The sequence below is a fragment of the Arvicola amphibius genome, chromosome 8 (assembly GCF_903992535.2).
Source record: "Arvicola amphibius chromosome 8, mArvAmp1.2, whole genome shotgun sequence".
Taxonomy (NCBI): Eukaryota; Metazoa; Chordata; class Mammalia; order Rodentia; family Cricetidae; genus Arvicola; species Arvicola amphibius.
Genome location: NC_052054.1, coordinates 79,334,331 through 79,353,941, shown reverse-complemented (window position 1 = coordinate 79,353,941; position 19,611 = coordinate 79,334,331). Strand labels below are relative to the sequence as shown.

Genomic DNA, 19,611 nt, shown 5'->3' with positions numbered 1-19,611 from the left:
TCCTGGCCACCTGTAATGGATTAAATAAAACGCTGCAGGGCTCCGAGTGGCAGCAGTGGGCAGCGGGCCATGAGACCACCCCACAGGTCCCCGAGTGGCAGCAGTGGGCAGCGGGCCATGAGACCACCCCACAGGTCCCCGAGTGGCAGCAGTGGGCAGCGGGCCATGAGACCACCCCACAGGTCCCCGAGTGGCAGCAGTGGGCAGCGGGCCATGAGACCACCCCATAGGTTCCCGAGTGGCAGCAGTGGGCAGCGGGCCATGAGACCACCCCACTGGTCCCCAAGTGGCAGTGGGCAGCGGGCCATGAGACCACCCCATAGGTTCCCGAGTGGCAGTGGGCAGCAGGCCATGAGACCACCCTGCAGGTCCCCGAGTGGCAGCAGGCAGTGAGCAGAAGGCCATGAGACCACCCCACTGGTCCCCAAGTGGCAGCAGGCAGTGAGCAGAAGGCCATGAGACCACCCCACTGGTCCCCAAGTGGCAGCAGGCAGTGAGCAGAAGGCCATGAGACCACCCCATAGGTTCCCGAGTGGCAGCAGTGGGTAGCGGGCCATGAGACCACCCCGCAGGTCCCCAAGTGGCAGTGGACAGCAGACCATGAGACCACCCCGCAGGTCCCCAAGTGGTGGCAGTGGGCAGCAGGCCATGAGACCACCCCGCAGGGCCCTGAGTGGCAGTGGGCAGAGGGCCATGAGACCACCCCGCAGGTCCCCCATTGGCAGTGGGCAGAGGGCCATGAGACCACCCTGCAGGGCCCCGAGTGGCAGTGGGCAGTGGGCAGCAGGTCCCGAGACCAGGGCAGGCCATGGAAGCAGCCAGTCCCAGGCAGGGGACTATGGGCCATGAGAGCCAGCGGGTCCTAGGCAGGGAGACACATGGAGGGTGAGAGACCTGGGTGGTGCAGCCAGTGCCATGTGGAGCCGCATGCCAGGCGGGTGAGAGACAGCCGGATAGGCACACCATGCAGAGTGAGGTTGGATATTTATTTAGTGGGTTATGAAGGGGTAAGGGAAAAGAGAGTAGGGGAGAAGAGAGAGAGAGAGAGAGAGAGAGAGAGAGAGAGAGAGAGAGAGAGAGAGAGAGAGAGAGAGAGAGAGAGAGAGAAATGGGTGTGGGGAGCAGAGGAGCCATGGCAACAGCTACTTCTTTGGGAGACAAACGGAAAGGAAGAGAGCTCAGGCCTGAAGCAGAAGGAAGATCTGCCTGCCTCAGCAGTGGACAGGGGAGGGAGTGGGCAGGGCTTGTCTCTTAAAGGGACAGGAAAGACCATTACACCACCTGCTCCCTGACCTGGTAGCTGCTTCCAAATTACCACACAGAGACTAAATATTATTTATAAATGCTTGACCGATAGCTCAGGCTTGTTAGTACCTAACTCCTTACACTTAAAGTAATCCATATTTCGTATCTGTGCTACACCACGCGGCTCATTTTCTACACATTCTGCTCGCTCAGTGACTAGCTGGCATCTCTCTTCACTCTCCACCTTCCTTCTTCCCATCGTTCTCAGTTTGGCTTTTCCGCCTAACTTCCTGCCCAGCTGCTGGCCTGTCAGCTCTTTATAACAATGCAAGTAACACATATTCACAGTGTACAGAGGATTATTCCACAGCACCCCCCCTTCTACCATGTGGGTCCTGGGGGCTCTGAACTTGGGTCACCAGTCTTGGTGGCAAATACTTTTCCTGCTGAACCATCCCCCTGGCCACCACTTTGTTTCTGAACTCCAAATTGCTTTATATGTTTTATTGTTGGTATACCTATAAGGAAAATAGCTGTGCATTGTTTCGTAGTTTTTCTCTAGCAAATGAACATGTATAGTTTATATAGTATGTGAAGTCACCAGGATCTATTTAGAGCTCAAGGTAAACTAGTTGATTACCTTTGGTTTTTTGTTTGTTTGTTTGTTTGTTTGTTTTGGGGGGTGGTTTGAAACAGGGTATCTCTGTGTAGCCCTGGATGTCCTGGAACTTGCTCTATAGACCAGGCTGGCCTGAAACTCACAGAGATTCACCTGCCTCTGCCACCCAAGTGCTGGGATTAAAGGTGTGCACTACCACTACCTGGCTTGTTCATTACCTTTGCTAATGAACCATCAGTTTTATCACCTTTCATGGCTGAAATTTAGAAATCTAAGAACATCATAAGAACAGTAGTATATGAGGTCGGGGTGGCGGTTCAGCTGGACAAGTGCACATTAAGAATGAGCGCCCAAGTTCAGCTCTCCAGAGCCCATGTGAAGGACCGTGATGGCCTTACACTTCTGTTTTTGTTTTTGTTTTTTTTCTTTTTTTGGTTTTTCGAGACAGGGTTTCTCTGCAGCTTTTTAAGAGCCTGTCCTGGAACTAGCTCTTGTAGACCAGGCTGGCCTCGAACTCACAGAGATCCACCTGCCTCTGCCTCCTGAGTGCTGGGATTAAAGGCATGCGCCACCACCGCCTGGCGGCCTTACACTTCTGTAAGTCTTGGGTCGAGGCAGAGATAGGAGGTCCCTGAAGCTCACTGGCCAGTCAGCCTAGCCAATTCAGTGATATTTGGGTTTAATGAAGGACCTTATTTCGAAAAATAAGTTGGAAGGCTAGAAAGATCGTTCAGTGGTTAGAACCAGTAGAAACATAAAACCCAACAACCTGAGTTCAGTTCCTGGATCTTATGTAACAACTGGATGCAGTGGTGTGAATCTGTTCCCTCCTTTGGTGAGATGGGAGGTGGAAACAGGAGGATCACCTGGAAGCTTATCAACCCGTCTAGAGTATGCAGCCTAGCAGAGACGAGAGAGGCCCTGCCTCATCCAGGGAAGGAAAGGACGAACTCTTGGAAGTTGTACTCTGACCACACACACACCTTGTTATTGTCATGACTGCACTCACACATGAACATCACACACACACACACACAAATAAGGCAGAGAGCTATTGAAGGAAGACAACTGATGTCAATCGCTGGTCTCCACAAGCGTATGCACAAACACGCACACACACCTGCACAAAGGCACACATCCACACCAACCAGTGCATACCCACATCACACCCACATAACACAACAAACATGTACAAACACCCACACAAAGGGAAATAAAGAAATAGCAGTAAATGTCTCTTGGGAAACTAATTGTTTTCCCCTCAGTAAAGTAACAGTATTAATAGCTAATGAGATATGCATAGTTCAGCTAGGTAGTGCTTAGGTACTGCCATAAAATAGACATTTATTATTAGTAGTATTAGTATTAGTATTAGTATTATTGAAATAGCTTCTCTCTATGTATCCCAGACTGACTTCAAAGTCAATTCAACATCCTCTTCAGCCACCCAAGTGCAGGTATTATAGGCGTGAGCCACTGCACCCAGCTGTAGTAGACATTTTTTAAATTATAAACTAGTTGGCCTAGTAGCTCAGGCTTTTCTTATTAACTAATTCTTACATCTTATATTAGCCCATTATTCCTGTCTATGTTAGCCACATGGCTCGGTACCTTATTCAGCGAGGCAGTCACATCTTGCTTCCTCTGTGTCTGGGTAATGGCTGCAGACTAGTAGACAATTTTTTAATGATTTATGATTTATTTTTCCATATGTGTTTGTGTGTTTTAGTATGTGCCTGTGAATTCAGTGTCTGAGGAGGCCAGAAGAGGGTGGCAGGTTCCCCTGGAGCTGGGCTACAGGCTGATGTGTGCTGTGGGTGCTGGAAACTGAACTCAGGCCCACTGCAAGAGCAATGTGTGCTCTTAACCACTGAGCCATCTCACCAGCCCCCATAGTAGACACTCCTACTGTCATTTTTACAGATAAACAGAATTAAGCATAGGAGTAGCTTGCCTCCTGCCTCACAAGGGTTCTTTCCCTTCCTCTCTAACCTGCATTTATTAGATAACCTTCATGTGAATGTTCCTAAACCAGCTTACCTTCTTTAAGGACTTTATCAGTTGTCATGGTAACCTATGTTTTGTAACAAATTTCACTAAAATGAACCAAAGAAATTTTGAATTTTCTTTTTATTTCCTCATTACCTCATTTTTCTTTTCTTCTCAATAGGATGCTTCATTTCTAAACCAGATGTGATTTCCTTGCTGGAGCAAGGGAAAGAGCCCTGGAAGGTTGTGAGGAAAAGAAAACAAAATTCAGGTAAGTGGGGGTCTGTCAGGCTTGGGGAACACACTCAACTAGCTGAAAAAGAGGCACGGCTGGAGAGATGGCTTAGAAGTTAAGAGCACTGGCTGCTCTTCCAGAGGGCCTGAGTTCAATTCCCAGCAACCACATGGTGGCCCACAGTCATCCCTGATAGGATCTGATGCCCTCTTCTGGTCTAGCCTGTGGACATACATGCAGGCAGAACACTGTATACATGATAAATAAATAAATGTTTAAAAAAGAAAGAAAGAGAAAGAGGCGTGATAGGTAGTCAGGACAGTGTCCTATAGATCCTCCTCGACATTAGAGAGACGCCGTTGCTATAAATACACAGAGAATAGAGTGGCAGGCAGTGTCAGAGTGCTGTGAGGAGTGCCGGGACCTAGGGAAGCTCTGCCGTGTTTGGTAGGCTTCGCTGTCTGTGGAGGAGCCTGCCTTCTCGCTCGAGACAAGTGTTCTACTTTATAGCTACATCATCGGCCCAGGAAGGTTTTTAACTTTATGGCCGCCTTTCCTCACAGAATTCAGTTTTTTAAAGGAGTTATTTATTTTTTCAATGTATATGAGTATTTGACCTACATGTATGTGTGTGCATCACATGCATATCTGGCGCCTGGGAGTCAGGAGAGGGATTTTCCTCTGATTTCTCCTCTTGGCTTGCTGTCCTCTGGTCTGCAGGTATTATGACCTTGTCTGTGAGTCCTCCACGTTCAGAGATGTGTGAGAGCTTTTGCCTTCGTTTCCTAAGTACACCATCCCCGAAGAGTTCCTAAGCATCTTAGTCAGATATAGCCCTGTTTCACAGTGCGGAAATGCAGCCACGATATTCTCAGGAAATCCGGAAAGGTCTCTCTGGTGAGGGACTGAAGCAGGGGACTAGAGTGGGGAGGAGTGCACAAAGCTGTGACACAGGGACTGAGGAAAAGTGACCAGCTCTGCAACAGAGGACACAGGCGCTGAAGAGAACCCAGCCGAGATAACAATATAAGAAGCCGAGGCAGGGTTTCTCTGTGTTGCTCTGGCTGTCCTGGAACCTGCTCTGTAGACCAGGCTGGCTCTGAAATCACAGACATCCGCCTGCCTCTGCCCTGAGTGCTGGGATTACAGGTCTGCACCGCCACTGACCAGCATAAGAAGCCTTTTGAATTGTGGCTTGCCTAGTGTTGGTGAGGCCCTGAGTCCAACCTCAAGTTCCACAGGAAAGGAAGAAAAAAATGACATAGGGCAGATGCAAAGTGAGGAAGGCATAAGAACTCCCGTCTGTGCACAAATAATAAAAACTCAGAGGCAGATATTGGGGTTCAACCTGAAGATCAGAAAAGCAAAGGGACTAAGCCAGTAGAGAGCTCTTACCTCTATGAAATCTTCAGACTGAAAGAGAGCGAGTTCCTGTCTCATTCCCGTTTATATTCCCCTCTAGTGCTGGGATTGAAGGCGTGCACCACCACTGCCTGGCCTATATGGCTGACTAGTGTGGCTGTTTTGCGTTCTGATCTTCAGGCAAGCTTTATTTATTAAAATACAAATGAAATATCACTACACCTGAGCCTTGTGCAAGCTTAGCTGCATGAAGAGAATAATTAACCATCTGTAGTAAACTGTGAGAGATTAGAGGCAAAGTTGTACTTAGAATGAGTAATGATTATGATAAAGAAGTGAGCCAAGCTCTACTATGCTATGAGCTCATGACTTAGTAGGGAGTGAGTCAAGATTGTGCCGACTTTAAAGAGCTTTCAGGTAAGGGAAAGCTGAGGCTCGAGTAGCTGTTGCGGCTGTGTGAGGCCCTGCGTCTATCTCCAGCGCCTTTTTATAAAGTCAGAGAAGGGAAGCCAGTAACACCTGTAAGAATGTAAAACTGTCAGTCACGGAGAGCTGTGGAATGAGAGAGAGCTCGGCTCTGCTGCAAACAGGAGGCCCTGAGTCTTAGCATCTATTTAAAAGCCAGTGTGTGTGTTCTCCATGCCTGGAAGGAGAGGCAGAGAATCCCAGGATTATTGGCCGGCCAGTCTAGGTGAACTGAGAAGTTCCAGGTTCAGAGACTATCTCCAGAAATAAGGTAGAGGACCTGGAGCCATGGCTCCATAATTAAGTGGGCTGTTGCTCCTGTGGAGGGCCTAGGTTCAGTTCCTAGAGCCCACCTAAGGGATCACGAACATCTGTAACTCCAGTGCCAGGGGATTCAACACCTGCCTCTGACCTCTGCATGTGCACATTGCACAAGAATCAAGCTGGCAAAACATGCACAAAAAATAAGTAAATAAATCTACTCTGTAGGAGCAGCCGGTGCGCTTAACCACTGGACCATCTCTCCAGCCTCCCAAATGTTTAGTAAAAATTAGAATCTGATCTGGGTGATGACTCAGTGGTTAAAGTGCTTGCTGCACACATGTGTTCAGTTCCTCAGAACCCGTGTAAATGCCAGTCAGGTGTGGAGGTCCACTGCTAAGTCCAGACTTGGACAGCACAGACAGGATCTACTAGAGCAGTGCTCCTCAGCCTTCCTGTGTTGCGACCCTTTAATACAGTTCCTCGTGCTATGGTCTCCCCTAACCATAAAGTTATTTTGTTGCTACTTTATGGTTGTAATTTTGCTACTGTTATGAGTGGTAATGTAAATATCTGATATGCAGGATATCTGATGTGACCCCCCCCCCAAGGGGTTGCGACCCACATGTTGAGAAGCACTGCCCTAGAGCACGCTAGCTAGCAAGACTGCTCTGGGTTTGACTGAAAGACCCAGCCTCAATGAATAAAATGCATGGTAGATTGAGGATGATTCCTGCCATCAATCTCAGGCCTCAATGTACCCCCCATGTGTACCCACACACATGCAAAACATGTATCTGCACACAAGTGCACATCATACATACAAACACACACACATGATAAGTGGGAACAAAAATTATAGTTTTATCCAAGTGATTTTGGTAGTATTTAAACAGTATTGAGATTTTTTGTTTGTTCATTTTTGTTTTTATGAGACAGGTTCTTATACTATGTAACCCTGGCTGTCCTGGAACTAACTCAGTATGTAGATGAGGCTGGCCTCTAGTTCACATAGATTCACCTCTCTTCTTCCCTATAGAAGACTGGGATTAAAGACGTTTGACACTACACCCAGGTTTAAACAGTATTTGTAGTGAGCCACCCAGTGACTCTGATCCACACCTCAGTTCATGAACCAGTGCTAATAAATGTTTGCTTAATTACCACTGCCTTTTCTTATACAAGTTCTCGTTTTCCTAGTATTCTCTTTTGCTCCCCAAATTATATAACACTAATTTGAGTTTGATTGAACATGACCTTCTTTGTCTTCTATTTCTACTGCAGAGAGTTTATTTCTTGAGAAAAAGAAAACAGCATGTGTCTGCTTTCTTGCAGATTTGAAAACTAAGGATGAGCCCAGTCAGTCACTGTCAGGAAACAGCATTTATGAAGTGAGTTTATCCCAGTGGAAGATAGTGGAAAGAATCGGGAACAGTGGCCTGAAGGGCCTTATTTTAAAAAGTGAATGGGAGTCCAAAAGGAAACATGAAAGCCAAGAGGGATCTCAGGAGGGCTGTCTCAGACAAGTGAAAGTCACATCTGAAAAAGTGGCCTCCTACCAGAAGCGTATGTCTGCTGCTCCACGTCAGAGAATCCATTTCCTGGAGAAGCCCTATGGGTGTGAAGAATGCGGGAAGACCTTTAGAGCCCGCCAGCAACTTACTTTCCACCGTAGAATCCACACTGGCGAGAAGCCCTACGTGTGTAAGGAATGCGGGATGGCGTTTAGGCAGACTGCACACCTCAGCAGACATCAGAGGCTTCATTCTGGTGAAAAGCCGTACGCGTGTAAGGAGTGTGGGGAAGCCTTCATATATGGCCCCGACCTTCGAGCTCATCAAAAACTCCACGCCGGTGAGAAGCCCTATGCGTGTAAGGAGTGTGGGAAGGCCTTCAGGGTACGAGGACAGCTCACCCTCCATCAGAGGATCCACACTGGCGAGAAGCCCTATGTGTGTACAGAGTGTGGCAAGGCCTTCAGGCAGTACGCGCACCTTACTCGACACCAGAAGCTGAACATCGCTGACAGACTCTACGAGTGTAAAGAGTGCGGGAAAGACTTTTTGTGCGGCTCCGGCCTTAGAGTCCATTACAAACTTCACACTGGCGAGAAGCCCTATGAGTGCAAGGACTGCGGAAAGGCCTTTAGAGTTCGACAGCAGCTAACACTGCATCAGAGGATCCACACTGGCGAGAAGCCCTACGCGTGTAATGAGTGTGGGAAGACCTTTAGTCGGGGTTACCATCTTATTCTACACCACAGAATCCACACGGGCGAGAAGCCGTATGAGTGCAAGGAGTGCTGGAAGGCCTTTAGCCGCTACTCCCAGCTCATCTCGCATCAGAGCGTTCATATCGGTGTGAAACCCTACAGCTGCAAAGAGTGTGGGAAAGCCTTCCGACTGCTCTCGCAGCTCACCCAGCACCAGAGCGTCCACGCCGGCGAGAAGCCCTACGCCTGTAAGGAGTGTGGGAAGGCCTTTAGGTTGCGCCAGAAACTTACTCTGCACCAGAGCATCCACACCGGGGAGAAGCCCTTTGAGTGTAAGGAGTGTAGGAAGGCCTTTCGCCTCAACTCTTCTCTTATCCAGCATCTGAGAATCCATTCCGGAGAGAAGCCCTACGAGTGTAAGGAGTGTGGGAAGGCCTTCCGACAGCACTCACACCTGACCCACCATCAGAAGATCCACAGTGCCAAGTGCAGCAAAGTCTGACATTCTCTGACAGTTCCAGCTGATCTCTCTTGCTGATACATGTAACACACCTGGCATGCGAGGCTTTATACCATTAAAGGAATGTGTTCATTTAATGTGTTCTGTTGTATTCTGTCTATTCCCAACTGTAATGCTTTAACACACTTCTTCTCCACTTAGTTAACCTACGTATGAACAGCTATGGGGGAAATAACACAGTCTAGCCCATCATTTCAGTTATTCTAAAACAGTTCCTGTGCTTTGGCTTTTTTCACTTGTGAAGTGATATAAAACTGGCAAAAATGGCTGCAAGCTCTTCGAAACTCCACCAAGTTGTGCAATCCTCATCCTTCTCCTGAAATGCGGGCAGATGCCAGTTTGTCCAGGAAAACATAGTAGAAGCATGTCTGTACCACTGTCAGGGCCCGTGCTTTATTATGAGGGTTGTTCCATCTCAGAATATTCTCTCAAGCCCTGAACTGTCATATTTGAAAATGTGGCTGAAGGGACCATGAGAAGAGGCCCTGAGACCACAGACATGCAGGGCCTTTGCTGACGCTGGGCTTCTGCATATGACCCTAAGATACTAGACGTCAGCTAGGAATAGGTGGGATCTTCCAGACCAGCCACCATCCGAAGTCCACTAAGTGCCCTCAGTTGACACCATGCAGAACAGAAGAGTCAGGTGGTCACAAAATCATAAAATAATACAGTGGTCATTATTTAGAGCCACTGAATTTATTATAGTGACTTACTCTTGAGAATTCATATGAGAGACTACAGGTGTGATGAACGTAGAAACGCCTTCCAACATTTGTCCCTCCTTGAGCTTAGATATCTGATTCTTGTTAGGTGTTTGGTTTTGTTGTTTTATGGAGTCTTACTGTGTAACCCAAACTAGCTCAGACCTTGAACTCCAAGTCCTCCTGCCTCAAGTCTCCTGATTGCTGGCATTAACAGGTGTACATCATCACTTCCAGTGTGTGTGTGTGTGTGTGTGTGTGTGTGTGTGTTTGGTGGTGGTGGTGGAGTGCTGAGGGTTCAACCCAGGGCCTCTCACTGAATAGCTCCACCATCCACTCATTACAATATTCAGAGAGTATGAACTTTGCAATTTGCTAATAATAAAACAGTCCACATTCTGTAGTCTCAGTCAATATTTAATAAAGACAACATAAAAAACTAATAATGTACAATATAATTCCTATTTTAAAAAAATCACTGTACTGTAGCATTTTTTAATCTACCAAGTGTTTTAACTAGTGAGACTCCCCTAATACTGACTCCTATGCCCTTTATTTTATGTGCATTGGTGTGAAAAAGTCAGATTCCCTGGAACTGGATTTTCAGATGGTTGTGAGCTGCCATGTGGGTGCTGAGAATTGAACCCAGGTCCTCTGAAAGAGCAGTCAGTGCTCTTAATCACTGAGCCATCTCTCCAGCCCCTAAATGTGTCTTTAAAAAAAAAAGATTGGTTTTAGGGGTAGGCATACAGTTCAGTGGTAAAGGACTGGCAAGTGTCTCTAAGGCCGTGGGACCCACCCAAACTCTGCACAACAACCCCACACAAACCAAAAAGGTGATTTTCAATCAGAAAAGTCACTTTCCCTTTCTAAGTGCGCATCTATTTAAGCTTGTATTTTTTCCTCTTTCCATTGTGTGTGTATAGTGTGCATGTGTGGGTATGCATGTTTTGTATGTATGAGAGGATCTCTATGCATGTGGAAGCCTGGGGTTGATGCCAGGAATCATCCTCAGTGGCTCTTCCACCTTATTCAGTGAGGCAAGGTGTCTCATTCAAAGCCAGGGCTCACTAGCGTGGCTGTTCTTGTGAGCCAGCTTGCTGTAGGGATCCTCTGTCTGCCTTCCAAGGCCGGAACTACAGGTGGTACACCATGCCTGCTCAGCCTCTTCACAGGGTCTAGGGATCTGAACTCCAGGTCTCAAGCCTGTGGCAAACACTTAACCACTGAGCCGTCTCCACAACCCTAAACCATTTACTGATCAATGTTGTACTTAATCAACATCTGAAAAATGCCTGGTTAAATATCAGTATGTTTCTTGCTCTGTACAAATTTTCTAGAGTGTTTAACAAAAAGCAAGATTCTCCTTTTGTTGTTTTTTGTTTTTTATTTTGAGATAGGGTTTCTTGGTATAACAGCTCTGGTTGTCCTGGAACTCGCTCTGTAGACCAGGGTGACCTCGAACTCACAGAGATCCTCTTGCTTCTGCCTCCCAAGCACTGGGATTAAAGGTGTGCGCCATTACTGTCCAGCCAAGCAAGATAATCTTTATCAATTTGCATTCTTTCTCAATCTCAGTGGATGCTGCCATTGAAGTGGACAGCACCATTCTGCTGCCAGCTTACAGTATCTTCAACCAGCAAAACTGCTCCTTCTGTCCCCGTTCCTGGAATGTGTGGTGGTCGTATTTTGAGACAGGGTATTAGGTAACTCAGGCTGGCCTTGAACTCCTGATACTCCTGCCTCCATTTCCTGGACCTAGTAGGTGTTGTCATATTTTCTTGATTAATAATGTGTTAAATATGTTTAAATAGCTACTCCATGACTAAACAATGCAACTTGCTAATTTATGTCTTGCCCATGTTTCTGTTTCTGTTTTGTTTTGTCTCATTCTGTTTTTGAGGTGCGTCTCACTGATGTGGGAAGTCCTTCTGTATATGTGTTGCTTTTATTGGTTAATGGATAAAGAAACTGCTTTGGGCCTATAGCAGGGCAGAACAGAGCTAGGCATTGAAAACTAAACTGAATTCAAGGGGAAAGAAGGCAGAGTCAGCGAGAAGCCAGGTAGTCCTGCTGGAGACAGACGCTGGACGGAACTTTACCCAGTAAGCCACAGCCATGTGACGATACACAGATTAGTAGAAATGGGTTAACCAATGATATAGCAATACACTTAAGTGATTGGCCAAGCAGTGATTTAAATAATGTACTTTCTGAGTGTTTTTTCTTTTTCCGAGTCTGGGCAGCCGGGAACAAACACGCTCCCTCCTACAACATCTCACTATAACCGAGACTGGTTCACATTATTGGTGATCCTCTTGCCTCAGCGCTCAGCTGCCGGGATACGGATTTGAGCTACCACTCCCCTCTCCACGTTCCTTTATAAAAGAAATTCATGAGGCCAGGCATGGTGGCACACACCTTTAATCCCAGCACTCAGGAGGCAGAAGCAGGTAGATCTCTGAGCTCAAGGCCAGCCTGATCTACAAAGCAAGTTCTAGGACAGCCAGGGCTACACAGAGAAACCCTATCTCAAAATTTTGATTTAAAAAAGGAAAAAGAAATTCATCCCAGAATTGTAATTTTTTAAAATACTTATTTTCATTTTATGTGTATGAAGGTTTGCCTACATATATGTGCAGCACATACATCCCTGGTGCCTGTGGAGACCAGAAGAAGGCTTCAGGCTCTCTGGAGCTGAAGTTGTAGACAGTTGTAAACCGCCATATGTGTCCTCTCTATAAAGAGCAGTAAGTGCTCTCAATCACTAAGCCATCCCTCCAGCCTCAGAATTGTCTGTTCCTAAAAAATAAAGTCCCCCCGGACTGTTACACAGAGAAAGCCTGTCTCAAAAATAAAATAAAATAAAATAAAATAAAGTAAAGCCCAAGGCTGGGAATGGTGGTGAACTCTGGAAAGAAGCAAGAGGAAGTGAAGGCCAACTTTGGTGACATAGCAAGTCTGAGGAGAGCCAAGATTGTCTAAGACCCTGTCTCAAGTTTCAGATAGAATTTATCTAAGTTAGAGAATTTCTTCTGCTACGTCGTGACTCAAATCTGTACTTATGACTGTCACATTAATTAAAATGTACATTTGTAACCCGCCAGCGGGTCAGCTATTCAGGGTTCCTGAAGAGGTGCTACCTGCAAGAAATCATGGGCAAGAGAGAGAGAAACGAGACCAAGCAAGATTCTATTGTCAAGGTCTCAGTTTATTAGCATAATGGTTACAGCTTATATAGCCCTTGAATGAGGAACTCAGCTTGGGGAGGGGTTAGGGGGTAGCAAAGGTCACCAGCTAGCAAACCTGGTGTAAGCAGAAACAATCTTTTTGTGGCTCTGTTGACAAACAGCTCTCAAAGTAGTTGGGATGTGGGGGCTCTCTGCAAACATTCTTAGGACAATGGTCCCTGCTATCAAGATAGTTGAGATGTGAGGCAGGTTCTGTTAGCAAACAGCTCTCAAGGTAGTGGGGCTTTCTGCAAACATTCTTAGGACAATGGCCCCTGCTATCATCTTTTAGGACTATGGTCCCTGTCATACATTTAAAATTTAAATATAGGTACAGTTATAACTTTTATTATGAAAAATATTTAGAGAGCTTAGCACTCCTCTTAATACATCTCCTACCCCCCACCCACCCCCCCACCCCCGGACATGGTTTCCTGGGTTATCAACTTTGTCAACTGCAAAAAGATAAAATTGTGTATATTTTTTCCTGGATACTTATACTGATTTTTAAAATTTGTTACAAGAGAAAGAACCTCCAAAACAAGCCTTAGTACTTGTGGTGCTAGGAGGCATTCAGTCCTGCTCCCAATTTCAAGGAAATAACCATGTGCTATTCTTGATTGAGTAAATGGATTTCCTTTGGGTTTGTTCCACACCATTCCTAAGGAACCCTTTTATTAGAAATTCCAAGTCAGTATTGCCAGGTGCCCCCTGGCACCTTGATGTGCTCTCTCCTAGGCTGTGTCAATGTGCTGCTTTGTACTACAGAGGTTAAAACAGTGTTGGTGCAGAAATGAGTAAGCAGACAACTGGAACAACAGAACGAGAAAGGCCTATAGAGCTGTGGCCCATGATTTACAATGAAGGTTCCTCTGCAGTGTGTCTGGGAAGTGATGGGAAGTGCTTACATGCACATACATGTGTATTTATGTGTGTGTGCACCACATGCATACCTGGTGTGTATTTGGCAACAGATCACCTGAAGCTGGAGTTCCACATAGTTGTGAGCCTCTATGTGCTTGCTGGGAAACATACCTGGTCCTCAACCGCTGAGCCACCCTCAGCACCTTCCCTTCCTCTTTTGAGGCACTGTCTCACCGTGTAACTTTTGACCGTCCCGGAACTCAACTCTGTGCAACAGGCTATCCCGGAACTTGAACCCACTGAGATTCGCCTGCCTCTGCCTACAGAGTTCTGGGATTAAAGACCTGACCTTTTCAGTAAGTAGCATTGGGGAGGGTAAGTCACATGTCTTCATAGAACAAAAGTTATCAGTGTTTTCAATAAACAACAGTGGGTACTCAGGTCTGTGGGGATAAATTATCTTGATCCTTTCCTTACACTATGGACCAAACAATCCTGGTTGACTTAGTGATAGAGTCTCAACAGAAAGACACTCACATGGACTTTGTGGTGGCGTACAGGGGATTGAACTCGGGCTTCACACTCACTAGACAAGTGTTCTATCACTGAGTTACATCGCTAGGCCTTTATCTTTCATGTTAAGACAAAGTATGATAAGTCAGGCTAGCTATGATGACTATCCTTGGTTGTCAAGCTGGCTGCATCTGAAACTAACTGAAATGCATGCTGTTGGGTACACCTGTGAGGGATTTTCTTTCCTTAATTAAATAATTTGAAGTAGGAAGATCTGCTTTTAATCCAGATCTCTTGAGGTGGAAGGATCTGCTTCAATTTGTTTTTTTATTTATTGTTTTTAATTGAGCTGTATATTTTCCCTCACTCCCCTTTCTTCCTCTCTTCTCCCCTTCCACCCTCTCCCCTGCCCCCCATCTTCCCAATTTACTCAGGAGATCTTATTTTTTTCTCCTTCCTAGGAAGATCTATGTATGTCTCTCTTAGAGTTTTCTTTGTTGTCTAGGTTCTCTGGGGTTGTGGACTGTAGGCTGGTTATTCTTTGTTTTATGTCTAAAAGTCACTTATGAGTGAGTTTTTCTGGGGTGGGTTACCTGACTCAGTATGTTTTTTTCTAGTTCTGTCCCTTTGCCTGAAAATTTCATGATGTCATTTTTTTTCTGCTGAGTAGTACTCCATTGTGTAAATGTACCACATTTTCTTTATCCATTCTTCAACTGAGGGGCATCTAGGTTATTTCCAGGTTCTGGCTATTATGAATAATGCTGCTATGAACATAGTTGAGTAAATGTCCTTTTGGTATGAATGAGTATACTTTGGGTATATACCGAAGAGTGATATTGCTGGGTCTTAATGGTAGATTGATTCCCAATTTTCTGAGAATACACCATTCTCATTTCCAAAGTGGCTGTATGTTGAGAGCTATTGGGGGCTGTGGACCCCTGGACCCTGAATTCCCTGTGAGCAGCTTGGTTTTCCTGTGCTTGCAGCTGCTCTGAGCACGAGACCCTGATGGCAGGCAATGGGCTTTACAAATGGAGGCCCTCAGCAAGATCAGGAACTACGGATCCCTGAGAGATTGCCCATAATTATATAGAAAAAGGGCGTTCTTGGCATTCTTGTATCAAGGATGTCCCCGTGGCCCTGTCTGTCTGTCTCTGTCTGTGTTTGTGTGTTTTTAAATTTTCAGCTTAGTTCCCATAGCACACAGTGAGTAGAGCGCAGGGACAGAACCAGTGGAGTTTTACAAATGGAGGCCCTCAGGGAGATCCTCTGGAATGGTGAGGGTGGATTAAAGATGTATGTGTTATGTGTGTTTGAGTAAGTCTTTAAAGAGATAGAGTATAGACAGTCAGATTATAAGTCACAAAAGGATGGAATGTATACAGATGTATGTTATCGTGTTGTCTTTTGTGTTTTTGACTGGAGAAAGACATTTGATTCTGGGAACTGCTAAGAAAGGTATTTTTACTTTAAAATACGGGTATAAGGATTTGTTGCTTTGGAAAAGAGATTCTTCTTTTGTCTCCACAGAGGATGAGAACCTGTAGATTCATTCCAGGCTAATGTGGATTGATTCACCGAGACCCCCCGAAGTGTTGCTGTGAATACCCCAAAAGATACTTTGCCCAACTAACCGTAGGATGTAGTCTGGAGAGAGAGCTACACCCAAATTCCCTGTACCCTAAATGATAGCTCATTAAAGATTGTGGACCTGAGGAGCCGAGGGAGCTCAGGCCCCCACCGTGGTTCCAGAGAAGTGAGCCTGTTTCCTGGAGTCCCGCTCCACTTTCTGCACCATTTCAGACCCAGAGCAAGCGAGGCTTGGACCAGAAGGTGGCTGTAGAAAAGCTTTGCAAGGAGACAACGGTCTCTGGCTCTGTGCGCCCAAGATGCAGTGCAAGTGGCAGGATCTAAGGGACTCAGGCCCTGCTACACAGGAGAAGGTCCCTGAGCATGCCTGCCATTCCAGCTCCCAGACGCCAGTTATGGTGGGGCAGGCCAGTGGGATTTGCTGAAGTGGGCTGAGGCCGGGCAGTGAGAAAGCAGCTCCTGACCCAAGGTGGTGGTGCTGGAGCATGCTGAGACATTCAGCTTCACAGACTGGGTTCTTGGGCATTTCATTGGTAGATAGCATTTCATTGGTAGATAGCCGGACCACACTAAGCCATTCTAGTAAATAATATATATGATTTATAATTATATTAATTATATAAATCAATAAAACTAATAGAAATAATAAATCACACATATATTCATTTTATCAGTTCTGGTCTCCTAGAGAACCCTGACTAATACACTGACCTTGAATTCACTCTGTAGCCCACACAGGTCTTGTGTTAGGTCTCAAACTCAGATAGAAAAAAGGCTGAGCTCCCCATTAATATATAAGAGCAGACACTGTCCATCAGCTTCTCTCAGTATCCCCAGAACCTGTTACAGAGGCAGCTTGACTGGCATACCCCACCCTCTATCCCAAACTCTCCATCCCAGAGCTGGCCTTCCCTTCCCTTAGCTTCTCTGGTCCCTATATAACCTAGTCATTTTGGCTACATGGTCTCTTCATTTTATTTATTTTTTTACCTATTGGCTGCTGCTCTTGGCTCCCGTACTCCTGACCTCTTGGCTTCTGGCTCTCCCTGCTGCCTGTCCTCACTCAGTTCAGTTCGGTTTTCTAATCATGTTCACTCTGGATCCTTCAGATGTCTCTGCCTGTGCTCTCCCTCATATCTATAATAAGAACCTCAACCCCTTAGGAGCAGTCCTGTTGAAGCACAACTGATAAAAACTCAGACTGGCTCTTACCTCTACCTCAATCCAAAAATGGTGATCCTGCCTCCAGGAATCTCAGACTGAGACTGAGGTAGAGCCAGTGACTGGCTGTTTTGCAGTCCAGCCCCAACATAAGTTACCTTTTGGACCAGTGTGGAGGTGTGGCAATAACTGAGGCACAGTTCACACAGCAATATCAGGAGGGATTCTCAGGGTTCATTCAAATTCTGAAGATCACCCACATTTATTATCCAAACAGCTTTTATATCAAAAGGTAAACTGAGGGGGAAGTTCATTAGCATTCTGTTTCCTGGGTAGTGGGACTTAGGTCACTTCTACAATTATGATTACTCTGTCACATAGACTGAATTAACACCTCATCCCCAGGCAATCTTCCAAATTACAAAGCGGGAGCAGAGTGACATTAGCAGATCCTGACCCTTTGTTTAGGATGGTGTCAGTTTGTCCCAAAAGGCTAGGTGACCACCTTCTGTGTGGCAGGTGCAAATTGTGCCCTGAAATTCTGGCCACCATACAATGTAGAAATATGGGCCTGTATAATACGGCCCTAAGATCCATTCCCTCTTATTAATTTTAATAAAACCTGTGCTTCTGCAATAAGACAGATGACAACATCTGCCTTAGGCAAAGACTTCCCCGTTTACTCAAATTTACCCATCTTCAGAAAGAGGCATCTTAATTATGTGAGCTCCTGTCTTAGGCACCTGGGGAGAAGCTCTAAACCCCTGACTGCCGACCTCTGTGAACAAAAGAGATTAAGGGAGAGAGATACCTTTGGGCTCTGTGTCCTGGAGCCATACTTTCTAGTCAGCGGAGATCATAATATATTATCAATAATCATGCTCCTGAAGACTACAGTCTCCTAGTTAAAGGAGAGGAGGGTTGCCTGAGTTGAAATGTTTTTTCAGCTGGTCTAGAGCACCTCTTAACAATTTTATACTGTATCAAAATCTAGAACTCTTAACACATGCATTAAATCCAAACATTTACAGGCATGCCAAACTTTCCTCAACATCTTATAAGCAGTTACAAACATTTTCAGGTCAATACCATAATTCTAGAATAGGAATAAACAATAAATCCATAATTTAACATATCACAATTTTTAAAGATCCACATTAATCAAAAGACAAGAAAAGCTTTTCTGTTGGGTGAGAGTCCAATGACATTGCTCTTATCAAATACCAGTTCCATTATCCAAACAGTAGTTGAACCCTTAGGCTGCCCCCCCCAATTAAGTGAAGAGGGGTTTTAGTCATTTCCAGTTGAACCTCAATTTCTGTCTCTGAGGTCTTTCTTGTTCATTTTATTTTCAGTCTGTAAGCTTTGGAGCCTATGAAATGGTTTGGTAACAGGTAAAAGAAGAGGTTCATGTGAGGGTCCGAGGGCCACCTTATGTAGGGTGGATAGAAGAGGAAAGAAGGAATCCAAGAGTGTAAGAAGCTGGCCCTCCCTAGGAAGGACAGGATTTCAGGATTTCATCCTTTGTGGTGGGGACTGTGAGTGATTGGATTAAGTGTTTTCTAGCTAGGGTAATGGCCTTATAAATTTGAGCGATAGCTAATCCCAGATATGAAACCTGAGGAGTAGACAGCTGGATCTTAGAGGGTGAGATCCTATACCCCCAGCTGGAAAGATGAATAAGGGTGGGGATGTCTGCCTGGCTAATTTGCAGGGACGTACTACAAAGGAGAAGATCGTCTCCATATTGTATAAGCTTGCATTTAGGAAGAGACAAAGAAAATAAGGGAGAGGCCAGAGCCTGGCCAAATAAATGTGGGCTGTCCCCGAACCCTTGGTGTGGGACTGTCCAAGTAAGCTGGGTAGAAATGTGAGTGTCCAGGTCAGGACAAGAAAAAGCAAGGGTATTTTGTGATCCGGGGGTGGTGCCATGGCCCCTCACATGAACCTCTTCTTGCACCCATTACGAAGCCATTTCGTAAGCTCCAGTGCTTATAATGTCCTCATTTTATTCATTTTCATTCATCTTGAATTTGCAGTCTTCCTGCCTCAGCCTCCTGAAGTTGGGATTTGTGCCATGAGGTCTGGCACAAATACGAAGACGTTAGAGAAAAGCAGAATTATCCTTCTAGTCGCTGAGGCCTTGACTTCATCTCCAGCAATATCAACCAATAGAACAATACACTCACTGGCTGGAAGGAATGGCTAGAAAGAAGAGTGGGAAGAAAGAAAAGAGAGACCGCCTAGGAGCCTGGGCAACCTTTCCATGGGTAGACCGCACTGCGCCTCTTTTAGAGGATGTCTTTAAAAGGTAGCTTATTTTTATTTTATATGCATTGGCGTTTTGCCTGCACTTATGTCTGTGTGAGGATGTCAGGTTCCCTAGAACTGAAGTTACAGTTGTGAGCTGCCGTGTGGGTGCTGAGAATTGAACCCAGGTCCTCTGGAAGAGAGGGCAGTGCTCTTAACGCTGAGCTATCTCTTCAGCCCCTCGAGGATGTTTTACTGAGATCCCTGATATATGCCTACACCCCCTCACTGGGATGTGTATTTTGAGTACCTACTGTGTGCCTATCTCACATATTGAGCCTATGATGATGGGAGCCCAAGTTCTTAACCCTAGTAGTTCAAAAACACA

At 45.8% G+C, this 19,611-nt stretch overlaps 1 protein-coding gene across 1 annotated transcript in view; it reads left to right on the top strand.

Annotated features, from left to right (window-relative positions):
* LOC119821592 overlaps nt 1-19,611 on the top strand; it is a 41,709-nt gene that overhangs the window by 4,902 nt on the left and 17,196 nt on the right. Inside the window, exons 3-5 of the mRNA XM_042055609.1 lie at nt 4,035-4,124; nt 7,512-8,884; nt 11,191-11,318. Coding sequence (XP_041911543.1) covers nt 4,035-4,124; nt 7,512-8,884; nt 11,191-11,318 — 1,591 coding nt within the window. The remainder of the gene's footprint in view (nt 1-4,034; nt 4,125-7,511; nt 8,885-11,190; nt 11,319-19,611) is intronic.